Genomic DNA, 13,418 nt, shown 5'->3' with positions numbered 1-13,418 from the left:
AGCTGCTTAAATAGACTGCTTGAGATGCATTGTGAGTAAGAGGGCGTATGAGAATGAGTTTGAAGCCAATGAGAATGAACATGAGGTGACAGACTGCTCTGTGGGAGTGTGAATGAATTAACTTGTTAATGAATGAAGAGGGGGTCTGGGGAGATAGCAACAACCACCTTCTGCCTCACCATGTATAAAAGAACTTCCGCAGGCTCAATATAATACTAAGCAGACCATAAAACTGCACCTATGAATTCTCTATTTTCACATACTGTATGTCTGTAACTAATGGTTATCCATGCTATAGTACAATAATGTGTTGATCTGGACACTTAACATTACCTATCAACTTTTATAACGCTCCACAGTTTCACTCTTCTTCAATTTCTAATTATGTAATTGCAATTTGTGGTAAGCTTGCGTCCTTGCGCCAAGTATTTTCACCCACCCTTTTTTACCTGCTGTTAACTTGTGATAATACTCTGACATTTCTCTTGATATGAAAAGATAGTTGTGTTTATTTGTGTGAATTGTCTTCCCCCCTTCATTCTGAACTGGCGTCATCCCTCAATCTTTACGGCATTAATACAGCCCACATGTCTATGGTGAGATTTCACATTGATGAAAAGCAACTGTCAGGGTCCTGTGTGTTCATAAAAGTAATGGGTTATGGAAACATGAACTCTAAAGTCTGATTTAGCCATGTATACTTTCTTGCCCGCTGGTGCTGTGCTGCTGCAAAAATAGACGATCTACAAACTCACTAATGCGTTGTATGGCGACGTGTTGTGAGATTGTAGATCAGCTATTTTCAGCGTGTGGCCTCAGGCAACAGCATAAATTAAGAATGAGTGAAACTAGACACAGCAGCCCTGTATCTAGTGTCACAAGGCCTCGGCCTGAGGCAGCTTTGTTACTGACCTGTCCTTCAAAGCCCTTGATTGTGCGCTGACCAAGCTGTGAACATTTGATAACATATCAGATCTGAGGCCTGATGGCATGAGTTTGGGAGTCCAAGCAGTGATTGATTGCTCGTTGGAAACCGATGAAAACATATAGTGCAATGCCAGTTTGATCAGCACTGATCAAATCTATTGATCAGTTGATCAGTACTATTACATGATTATACATAATCACATTCAAGTTTATATTTACAATACATGCAAGCTTGGGCTTTTTTTATTTTATTTGTTGTACTAGTTTCATATCCACGCTGACATGTACTGTCAGATTGCAACATACCAGATATACAATATGGTTGCAGCAATTGACTTGGGCTTACATCAGCTTCTCTCTTTCTATCTCTCTGTCTCTCTCTCTCTGTCTCTCCCCAGCAAGATCCAGAGTAATTTAACTTGAACGGTATAAAAGTAAAAAAAAAAAAGAAAAGAAAGAAAAGTAAAACTTTGCACTTTCAGAGTTCAATTAATATCCTTATTACTGAGTGAGTACCGCAGGCACTGATGACACCGGTCACACAGTTGTGCTGTTGGCTCAGTGGATTGGGTGTCACTCAACCTGATCCTGTTCCCCCTCATTGTGCTGTGCCTGTACCACCACAATCCAAGTCTATTTGAGTGGGCACGTACAGACACGGCAGCAGTGGAAGTCCTGCTGGAGTTACTGAAGACAATTCCTCGTCTTCCTCCTTGTACTGCTGTACTCCACCCAAACCTCCTGGATCAAGAGGACTACCTACCTACCCTTATTCAAACATCTCTACTATAGGGGACAAACACACACTCCAGATGGACCCCTCAACAGCCTTTGAGTAAACGTGTCTTCGCCCAGCAGTCCAGGTAAGAGCACATGATAGTGTTGTTTGCCCTTACATTTTACATCGATTCTCTCTAGATGTTGTAGATTTTAATCATGACTCTAGTCTAGTATAAGAATGTATGTACTGTAGAATACTGTATGATAATAATGGCAGTTGGAATATTGTCACGCAGGCACAAATTCTGTTTTCATCAACAGGTTGACCTGCGTACCTACGGGTACATACGTCTTTTTTTATGAATCACCTGATAGCTCTTTATTTTGTGATAGATGTAAATAGTGTTTTGAATTAACTAAATGTACATTGTGTACCTCCAGTCCAGATTGAAGAACTCTTCTATAAAAGAGCTATTCCAAATTCAGATATTTAATAATGCGATGCGAGACACCAGTCAACACCAACTCGGGACTCCTGAATCGCTGCCCTCCGCACCCTCTTATCTAGCAACAGGGTCTTGAGCCACGTCAGTGGGTATGGTTACTATTTGTTAGCCTATATACTTACTAAGTATGAAGTGAGCAGTGCTATTTATGAGTTAATTGCATTAAGTGTCCTGCGAGTGACCCTAGGCGAACAACTTTGGACAAACGGACAAAGTCAGATGTTGGAGCTTAGCTCCTTCCAGGAGCACAGCTCAAAATAAACAAAATAAAAACACACTAGTGAGCTTGTATGTTCCTACTCCAACACACTGGGGCAGGGAAAGGGCAGGCTTGATTGATTGAGTGATTGAAGACTTTATCAGAAGTTTGCATAGAAAAAGGTACAGTTTCATGACGGTACAGTTCACTGGTACAAGGTCAACTAAAAGGAGATCCTAGAAAAGGCTAAGCTTATTTCCAAAGGAAACCATTGAAGTATCTCATATAACATTGAATGACAGACGGATAGAACACAGTACTATGCAGTAGATGTAGTAAAAAAGAAATGTAAATACAAATAAAATAAACAGTGCAAAAAATATATACAGTAGGTAAATACCAGTTGTTATTGCGTGGTTTCTATGTGCTATGTATCTGTGGTTTGAAACTTTGAATGCATACTGGCGCAGCAGCATATAAGTCAAGTCTGACCACACCTAGGGAGTGGGGAACCGTCTCATCCTCCTGCCATCACATTGGTTGAGGGAGGACAGCAACAGAAGCCGGATGGAGGCCAAAGACACACCGAGCGGCAGGATTCCTGCTGTCATAAAAGGCCATCGGCACTTCAGCTACGGAGGAGCAGTCATACCTGAGTACTGTTTACAAACACACACACATACCGTTGATGTCGGGCAGAAATCTCCTATCATATTTCAACTTTTTAGTTTTTTTTGTGTAAATGAATAACCTTTTAATTGCAGCACCCAAGAGTGTCACACTAAATTAGTGTCGCGGCCAGTGCTTAATTAGTGGGGGAACAAGGGGGGAACACGTTCCCCCACCTCTTTGATTGGATCCGGCACCTATTTGATTGGATCCAGGACCTTCCCTGTGTCAATCAAAATAGCTGTTTGGGCATAGTTGTTTTCTTCCTTCCAAATAGAGACCTTTTTGGCTGCAGCATTTTTCTTTGCTTTGTATTTTCATGTTTCTGTTCAATTTCTTGTGATTTTTCGGATGTGGTGATATTCACACATACATGTGTCATAGAATTTCGTTAACAATACATATATATCGTCATTGTCGGGCGGAAACCTCGTATCTCCAAGTTTCAAATTTGTATGTTTTTTAGTAAAGTAAAGCCCTGCTTCATCATACAAGGCCGTCGCACAAAAGTAGTGAAAACAGCAGATCTACAAGCACACAACGTGCTTGTAGATCGTCTGTTTTCACTAGTTTAAATCGTTTTTAAAATGATAAATGCAAAAGGAACGGTTTTGGACATACAAAACATACATACATAGATTGTTCTGATGGGCCACATGTACCAAATGTTGCTGCTAATGAGTGTACATTTAGGTAAAAAAAAAAAATCATTGACACATTGAAGATCTGAAAAGAAGCACTGGTCACGGCTATTTTCACTATTTAATTTTTTTTAAACAAATAACAATAATGAAAAGGGGATGGTTTTGGACATACAGAGCAAGGTTTTCCACCCGGCAGCAGCAACAGTATAGTAAGGCTACTGTGCCCAAAACACATTTTTGGCCTATCCTGATTAGAATCAGATTGCTTTGATTAAAGTTGTACTATGTAACTTTTTTTATAAAACAAATCTTAAAATTCTCCTAACTATTAAATCACAAAAGTTTTAGAAGATCCGCGCCGTGAATTTCAGCCTGTAAAGCCTTCTCTATATGTAAACTGAGATCCTTGCCGTGGACCGGATCTCGCGCCAAAATTGCGTCATCACACTACCGGCCAATCACAGCGAGGGTTATACAACTGCCGGCCAATCACAGCGCATCTTGAAGTGGGGTCGCTATGGCAGCCATATTTGTTGTCGCCCGTTTGTACCATCCCTTCTCTAGGTAATTTCGCCTACCAGGCAGGGTGAAGGAGTCCGTATCTCTGGAATTACTGAACGCACAGGAACAAGGGACCCCTTAAAAGATAGATCTCAGCGAGGTGGAGGCAGACGCGGGGGTCTGAAGGTACGAAAAACGTCCGAAAGACGCGGACGCGACCGCGGTTTGCTATAGGGCTAATGACCACTAGTTGGGCATCTTACACAGTATAGCTTTAAGTCTAAACAGCAAAAAAAAAAAACGACTAATTTCTACTTACGGTATGTTATGTTTGTTTTACCTTCACAGGAACGTCACCATACAGCAACGTTATGACATCACTCCCACAATGAAAAGCAATATCCGTCTCAATGATCAGCTGTGGGTATCCATCTGTGTGACATATCATATCAATCAATTCCTCTTAATCTTTTTGATGAAATGAATAGATAGATAGGAGCACAATGGACTTTTTGTGTTATCCTTTTAGCCTTACTGTTTTACTGTACCACGTGCTGTTTACCTTTATGATTAATAAAGTATTTAATAAAACATACAAAATAAATTAACTGACCAAGAATACAGTGAATGTTTCTGCGTAAACAAAAGTGACGGCTTTAATATCCGTTTCCGTTTCCTTTTCAGTGTTCCAAAACCAACTGATATAAACATTGGGTGAGTTTTTTTGTGCTTTACATTACAGCATTACAACTCCTGCAATACTTTAGACATAATTATCTACATACTGTACATACTGTATAGAACATGTTCCATTATGTATAGGTATAGCCACCATTTTCCTCAAATGCTTCCTGTCCATTTCTTTATTTACCACTTCACATAGTGAACGAATGATAAAGGTCGCCATTCCAAAAGAGCATCCCTATTCATCTCACATCTCCCGGTTCGCCATGTTCCCAGCATTCCATTCTGCGGATGACCCCGTCAGTGGTGTTCGAGCTGCTTCCCGGCCGACCCTTAACGCCCTGGTGCCCTCCAGCGCTCCAGGGGTCACTGTTTTGAGCAAAACCATAGGTAAGAACTAAGAAGTGCTGCTGTCGTAAGATACCTCTGACTGAAGGAAGGAAGAGGGACAGCATTCTAGACTGTTGTAACCATTATATATTTATAAAGGGTTTAAGTTGTTAAGCGTCATGTAGAGCAGGGGTCTTCAACAGGGGGTCCGGGACCCCTAGGTGGTCCTCAGAGTTACTACAGGGGGTCCTTCAAATCTTTGTGTGATAGAAGCTTTTTCTCTCCTTTTTTATATTAACCACTTGAACCCTAACGTCCATATTCTGAGAACTTTAGCCATAAATAGCAGATCTACAAGCTCACAACGCCGTTGTGAGCTTGTAGATCGGCTATTTTCGGCAAAGAGTTTTGGTTTAGAGGGGAAAAAAGAGCACACTAAGTACAGAGTGAAAGGTCAAGTTTATTAAGTATTGACGGTTCAAGTGGTTACATATCTGATAACACAAATTGACATGAATCCAAAATACACTGATGATTGTGCTGTCAAAAACTATATAGAATCTGGGGGTCCCTGCTTCATCTCTCTCTCAGCTAAGGGGTCCTTGGCCTGAAAACGTTGAAGACCCCTGATGTAGAGTATAATCAGAGTGAAAGGTCAAGTTTATTAAGTATTGACGGTTCAAGTGGTTACATTAACCGTGGTTTGCAAATCTTTGAATATATGTATTTTCAAAGCGAACGTTTGTAACTCAAATTTTGCTTCTGGGTGGTCCCTGGAACTAAATGTTTTGAGATGGTGGTCCGTGGCCAAATACATATCATTTTGGGGGTCCTTCACATGAAAAGGTTTGAGAACCACTGACATAGTAGTCTCTCAAGAACAAGACTAACTGAGCTCCAGTTCAAGTGAAAAGGACCTTTTCTTTGACGATGGCTGGCCAGATTGCTGAGATAGAAACATAGGGTTTTCAAAAAATCTTATAAGGACTCAAAAGACACTCATATAATCGGGTCAAAATTCTAATTTTCACGATTTTTCAAAAATAGCAGATCTACAAGCTCGCAGCGTGGCACTCGGTGCCACGCTGTGAGCTTGTATATCTGCTATTTTTCAATAGTTAAAGCATAAAATAATGACACACAATATAGTGTACCCGTTCTGAATTTAATTAAAGCAGATAGCGTTTCCATAGAGTTCTGGGTTTCCCAAACGTCTTGTGTTCCAACCTGCAGGGGCTCCGTATAGACATGAGGTCCTGGAGGCTCCGCTGTCAGTCAGGGACACAGCTGTTGAGTGGCCAGGAGAACGTGGTTTCTTGGAGGTGAGTGTTCAAATAAACTAAAATACATATACAGTGAAGACCGAAAGGTTTTGAAAAGAAGAAATCTACTGCTGCTGAACGTTTTTTAAGAGACAATATCTGGCACACTAAAAGCCAGTGAATTGCCAAACGGTGTACCAAGAAACACTGGTGGATTTTGATACAACCATAGTGTTATTGCAATATATACAAAACTATGCAAAAGTTATGAATTTCTTTCATTACTTTGTGCAAACTAATTTTTCAATATGGAGGGAAATTATATAACCTAATTATGTGAAGCCCATGTCTATAATGCATTATAACATATTTAAAGATGATTTTCCCCCTCCTACAACATAACAATCCTGGCCGTTATTGATTCTATATGAGAATTTGTTGTGGCATTGGCTCCCGAAACAATGATAGTTTTCATCTGACATTGGTCCATTTGGTCAATATATCAATATATACTGTATGATACATTAGAAAACAGGCAAAACAGGCTTGTGAACAAACAAACCAGGGAAAGATTTAACAAACGCCTACAATGTCTACAATGTCTGCGGAAACCAACAATATATTTTTTCTCTTCTGTGCTCGTACACAATATGGAAGCAATAAAGAAAGCTTGAAGTACCTTGAAGCTTGAATCTTGGTCGATGATGTACTGTAACAATCATGGGTTCTTTCTATTCCAGTACACAAAACCATTGAAAGGTCAGGGCCAGGTGTTCTATCCCAGCCCTCCAAAGACAGTGTTGCCCAACTCCAGACTCCGTAACTGGGATATCTCTTTGTCGAATCGGACTGCAAACACTCAAAAGAATCTGGAGAAGTCTCACTGGATCACGTCCTATCAACTGCACTACACAGGTACACTTAACACTTAAACCCCACTGTATATATTTTTGTTGACTTGAGTCCCCCAGGTCCTTAGGGACCAATACTTGGTATCCTCCTTTTTCCCTGTAGTCTACACCAAATCTCTTCGCCAACACTCGACAAGCTCACAATGCGTTCTGTCGCGATGTGTTGTGAGCTTGTAGATCAGAGGTTGACTAATATAAGACAGCGATAGTGAGTTCCCAAATGCTGGTGTCCAATATGAGCAGTATCCGTACAATGTGGCTACAGCTTAAACATTTATGGAAATACTGAGTCTGACAATACACTAACAAATGCAGGACAAACACAACGCATGTGTTGGCAGTAAACTGACAGAGCATAGCTTAAACAATAAGACTAATCACCGCATTCAACATACAGTAGGCCTATAATTATACACATTTATATTCATACACATGAACCATAAACTAGACCTACTGTATGGTTCATGCACTGTGTGTGTGTAAGTGTGTAAATAATCGGCAAATAGATTTTTAAAGATAGAATCCATATATACAGTACATTAAACAAATTAATCCCTTGCATCCCTATTTTGGACGTATTGACCATTTCGAAATATGTTCATACATTTTCAAACTTCAAAATTTCAAATTTTTCAAAATCTACAAGCTCACAATTCTTTAAAAAAAGAATGCTTTAAAAAAACTGGGTGGAATTGGATGGCCGAGTGGTTACGTTTAAGACATAAGCTGTATTAGCTGACAGCAAGTCCCCTGTTCGAATCCGGGCGGACTATTTGCTGCATGTCACTCTCTTTCGGTGTTTCCCCAAAGACAGTTTTTGTTTGTTTAAAAAAGAAAAAAGAAAAAGTGAAACATTTCACAAATAGCAGAAAGAGCGATGATATACCGGTACATTGTGAGCTTGTTATATGAGCTATTTTGCAATTCGTCGTACTACTAAAGATATAGGGCTCAAGTGGTTAATCAAGCAACGTTTCGATCCATGATTGATCTTCGTCAGTTCAATTATAGTCTGCTAGTGACATTGTGGTTCCTCCAGGATCAGGGCCAGCAAACCCGCTGAAGATGGATGACTACAATGAAAAAATAATTGATTCTTCAGCTCCTGGTGGAATGACCCCGCTCACCACACCACTGGTACTATAGAACTGTGTACAGACTAGTGTGTAGTAATTCACAGTAATGCATGATGACATGATGAGGTGAGAACAGATAAGAGCTGCAGCTAACTGTAGTTTACTCATTCCACTCCCCTTGCCTGTCATGCCCCCAGAAGTCACACTTTCTGTTTCACTCCTTTTTTTCTGAGGTTTTGATACCTGCATGGCTGCATATATCTTAGCTAAGCCAGTGTCATATCAACCTTATACACGACAATGTAATTCCTGATATTTGGACAGCTTTTGTTCTCCCATTATTTAAAGGTGGTTATCCCATTGTTCTGAATAGTTATAGACACATCTCTGAGTTCTCCATTTTAGTCAAGGTCCTTGAAAGGCTGGTGAATGACCAGATTAAGGAATATATGGCCTGAAAAATATAATATATCTCCGAACTAGTCAGGGTTCAGGAAGCAGCATAGTACTGTAATTGTTGCAATAAAAGTGGCAAACGACATTGTGGAATGAAAAGGAGAGGATGTCCGCACACTGGATAGAAGCTCCCAGGAGTAGTACTTTATTTAAAACAGCGTGACAACGTTTCGACCCCTCTCGGGGTCTTCATCAGGTCTAAGTGACAAACAGAGTAGGCTAGCCAGTTAAATAACTGGAGAGAGGACATATTAATGACATGCGCAACAGCTGGGGTGATAATCTTAAAGGGCACACCCACCAGATCTGTACATGAGGACGAGGTTAACACAGTGCTGTATTAAAGGCTGACAAAATCTGGGCAGTTGAAAAGGCTAAGAAGCCTGTAGTTAAATATTATCTACCAGAATGTATTCTGGTTAAAGCTAGAAAAATAGCTAGTCAAATATCATGTATAAAAATACAAATACAATATCCCTCAATAAGCGCCTAACAAAGAGACCAAAAGAAAAATAAACAGTATACAAAATGTAATCAAAAAAGTAAAGGCAATAATGTTGGACAGTAGCAACAAAATAGTAGCAAAAATCACAGTAGTACACAAAGATAAAAGTATTAAAAACAGAAAAAGGTAAATAATTACAGAAAAGGTTTAACGTCGAACTCCTCATTGAGTCCACAGGGGGACATAGTGTTGAGTGTGCAGATGTAGTATGCTTCATGTTGGAGGAGGAGGCGGTTATGATCGCCCCCACGAGGAGGTTTCTCTACTTAAATCCCCCAATAACGGAACGAGGTGATGCTATGGCCACACTTTTTAAAATGTGCTGCCACCGGATTACGTTCATCACCACATCTAATGTTGCTCCTGTGTTCGCTGATTCTAGTGCGGAGAGCTCTGTTGGTCTTGCCTATATAAGCAAGCCCACAGGCCCTGGCACTTGATAAGATAAACTACAAAAGTTGTAGAGCATGTAATGGTACCTCGTATTGCCACCTCTTTTCCGTGGATGTGTAAAGTATGTCATTTTACACAGAATAAGCCCATTCCCAAGATACAACGCAACCTTTCATGGTTAGATGTGACGTATGAGGGCTAGAAGTGTTATTGTAAATAGCAATAAAGAAACTGCTGGCGTATTGTGTCTAAAAATACATATTTAGCCACTTGTACGCATGCCCCCCATGCGTACGCATGCCCCACATTTTAGCACGGTAAACGCAATAAAACAATAGAACGAAGCAAATGAAAACATTTTAGCACTCACTTTTTCTTTTCTCTAATTACAATCTAAAATATGAATCCTTGTTGGAAAAAAACAAAGTTGTCCTTTAACTGGCTAGCCTACTCGGTTTGTCACTTAGACCTGATGAAGACCCCGAGAGGGGTCGAAACGTTGTCACGCTGTTTTAAATAAAGTACTACTCCTGGCAGCTTCTATCCAGTGTGCGGACATCCTCTCCTTTTCATTGTACGTATTTTTGCCCAGCACCTGGTACTACTATGTTTGGGATGTGCGTGCTTCCCTTTTAAACGACATTGTGGAGACATTGGACACAACAAACTCAATGCTGTTGCTGTCTGACCAGGTCTCTCTTGCGAATGAGACCTCAGAGGTCTCATTGAGATTACTGTTTAAATAAAGGGGAAAAAAGTCATGATATGATGTGATGTTATGACAGATAAGGCGGAACATGACTGCTCTCTGAGGAGATATTTACAATTATGAATGCGTGTCATGTGCCGTAGACAACCAAACCCATGAGCTCATTTTATGCTGTGCTAAAGCAGAATACACTCAAGCCTGTCCTCCTCTCTCCCAGAGAGAGAGGTCCTACCCAGTGTTTGTGAGCTCCAAGCCCAGAGAAGGACGTAAGACGGGGACGGGGAGACATGGGGGACATCATAGTGCTGTGAAGGCCATCTCCCATCACCTGTCCACTGAGCCTAATGCTCAACCTGACCAAGCTCCAGCTCCAAACCAACGTCTGACCGTCCCACATCCAACCCCACCCTCCAACACCAACACTACACCCGCTTCTGTAAAGGAACCTGAGCTGCAGGAGACCAAGGTAATTAATAGCTTTGCCTTATTCATTAGTTTTTGTTTTGTTTTGGCTTTTGGTATTAAATTTCAGTTTGTTTTCTTGTATTGAGATTTGAGAGTGGGTTTGCTAGTTTAGTTCTTTTTTTAAGCTTAGTTTTAGTTTAGTTTTGTATTACTTTTGAGATAAAAAATAATCGCACCAGTGCGAAATGAGCGGTGCTCCCTTCGCATGGTATCAATGCTATCAAACACGACACACGTGCATATCTCCTTGTATGGTTGGTCTTGTGTGACGTTAGTCTCGTGCTCATACGGACACTCACACGGACACTCATACGAACACTCATATGGACACAAATACATACATAGGGACCTACACACACATCCTGACGATTAGCACCGCTCAAAAACATCAGGAAAAAGTATCATAAAATGTTCAACTCAACAATACCTAACAAAATGGCAATGCTAAAACAGGATCGATGCATCTGTCTGTCTGTCTGTCTGTCTGTCTGTCTGTCTGTCTGTCTAGGCCCTGTTCAGCATAAGCCTGACTCAGCCTGGATCTGCAGAGGACGTCAGCGTGGCAGCAGACCCCCGACAACCTGACGCCAGAGGCTCCACGAGAGGCAAGAGAGGTGAACATTTTAGAGTCAAGTTTGACGATGGCCACCTTCAAGAAACACAGCCACCCGGCAGCAGCCAAGGGACAAAAGCTCGGCAGACACAAGCCTCAAAGATCACATCAGACACGGAGCGGCAGGTGGCCTCGTACGGCCACCAGCATCTCCACACAGAGACGGCAGAGGTGGACGAACACAAAGCCACAGCAGGGATTGGTACGCACGCGCAACAACACCGAGACGGCAACGTCGGAGGCGGTCCCTTCAGTCCTGGCAGGTCGCTCTCTGCCACAGACAAGTCGGAATCGTCGAGGGCAGACTTTGAACAGCGAAGCGTCTCCACTCCTTGCCTCCTGCCCAGACCTCCGGTCCTGCCCGACATCGCCCACCCTGCTCGGGGACGCTGCTTCTCTGGCCTGCTGGAGCTCCAGGACTCGTTCAGTAAGTCAGAGGCCCGCCGCAACTTCAACATCAATGCCGCCAGCGTGGCCGGCGTGGACCTGAGAGACAACATCCACACAGGGAAGAAACATCGATTCTATGGCATCAACTGCTATTACTTCCATGGGTAGAACAGCAGAATGATAATGTGTCATATAGAATGATAATAGTGTGTGTGTGTGTGTGTGTGTGTGTGCGTGTGTGCGTGCGTGCGTGCGTACGTGCATGCGTGCGTGCAGATGACAACAACAGACTACACAAATATAGACATATCGCGAAATATGTTTTTTTCATGTTATGCACTACATGTCCCAAATAAAAAAACTTAAATGCACACTCGTTTGGTCATTTGATATGTTCAACACACACACACACACAGACACACACAGCCTTGAAATTAATGGACACCACCGCTCACTTCACACTGGTGTGATATTTTCGAATTGATGGTCTAAACAGGGACAGACGTGTTGTTTGTTTTCTTTGTTAAATGGGCCTTTTAGGCTCTCTGGGACTGGACTGTAACAGTGATTAAGAGCTAATACATTTTGAGTTGAGAGTTACTCATTATTGTCACTATTTGTGATTCTTTTTCTTCTGATTTGTTATCTGTTAAGCTTAATTTATAGCATGTTCCATGTCGTGAGGGTGTCACTTTCCAGAAGGATTAGATCTACAAATTAACGCGTTCTTGTAGATCAGTTTTTTTTTTTCCGGCAAGCCGGCAACACTTGGGGTGATACACATTATCTGATTTTGTATTATTATCAAGAGGAAGTGTAACACAAATATAGCCATATCGCAAAATATATATATATATTTTTTTCATGTTATGCACTTCATGTCCCAAATAAAACAACTTAAATGCACACGGGTCATTTGATATGTTCAACGTATTGGTTTTCTCTACGGCTGGGCCAAGTGCAGTAAAGGTCCTTCAAGATTAATTATTGCGGGCCAGCTGACTTTTTCTTGTCAAGGACATCTAAATGGATGTGTACTTGGCCGCGGTACAAATGTTTTGTGCCAAGGACCCCTTGAAAGATTTGTGCCGTCAAAAATATCCAAACATTTTCAAAGAATAGAAAATAGCTGGCAGTGGGACCCCACTTTGAGAACCCTTGCATTAGACCACGGTCGGACCAACATAACTCTCTGAGAGTGTATAAATGAATGTTTATGAACTCAGAGTTACAGCCACATACCCAAAGGGTCTATTTGGTAACCATCCGGCGTCATTTATCTGGGGACCCCTGGGGGCCCCAGCCGGACCCCACTTTGAGAACCCTTGCATTAGACCACGGTCGGACCAACATAACTCTCTGAGAGTGTATAAATGAATGTTTATGAACTCAGAGTTACAGCCACATACCCAAAGGGTCTATTTGGTAACCATCCGGCGTCATTTATCTGGGGACCCC

General features: G+C 41.5%; 1 protein-coding gene across 1 annotated transcript; it reads left to right on the top strand.

The window, feature by feature from the left end:
- Positions 1–2,919: 2,919 nt before the first annotated feature.
- On the top strand, positions 2,920–12,128 carry spmip4 (sperm microtubule inner protein 4; the record flags this gene model as incomplete). Its single annotated transcript, XM_080743493.1, has 9 exons — positions 2,920–3,008; positions 4,515–4,586; positions 4,851–4,880; positions 5,050–5,240; positions 6,414–6,502; positions 7,183–7,357; positions 8,393–8,490; positions 10,710–10,958; positions 11,466–12,128. The coding sequence occupies 9 exons, from the start codon at positions 2,920–2,922 to the stop codon at positions 12,126–12,128; spliced, it is 1,656 nt and encodes a 551-aa protein (XP_080599619.1).
- Positions 12,129–13,418: the final 1,290 nt, after the last annotated feature.

Source organism: Nannobrachium achirus (assembly GCF_963921795.1).
Source record: "Nannobrachium achirus genome assembly, chromosome: 2".
In the NCBI taxonomy this organism is placed as follows: domain Eukaryota; kingdom Metazoa; phylum Chordata; class Actinopteri; order Myctophiformes; family Myctophidae; genus Nannobrachium; species Nannobrachium achirus.
This window is presented reverse-complemented; position numbering and strand designations above follow the sequence as displayed.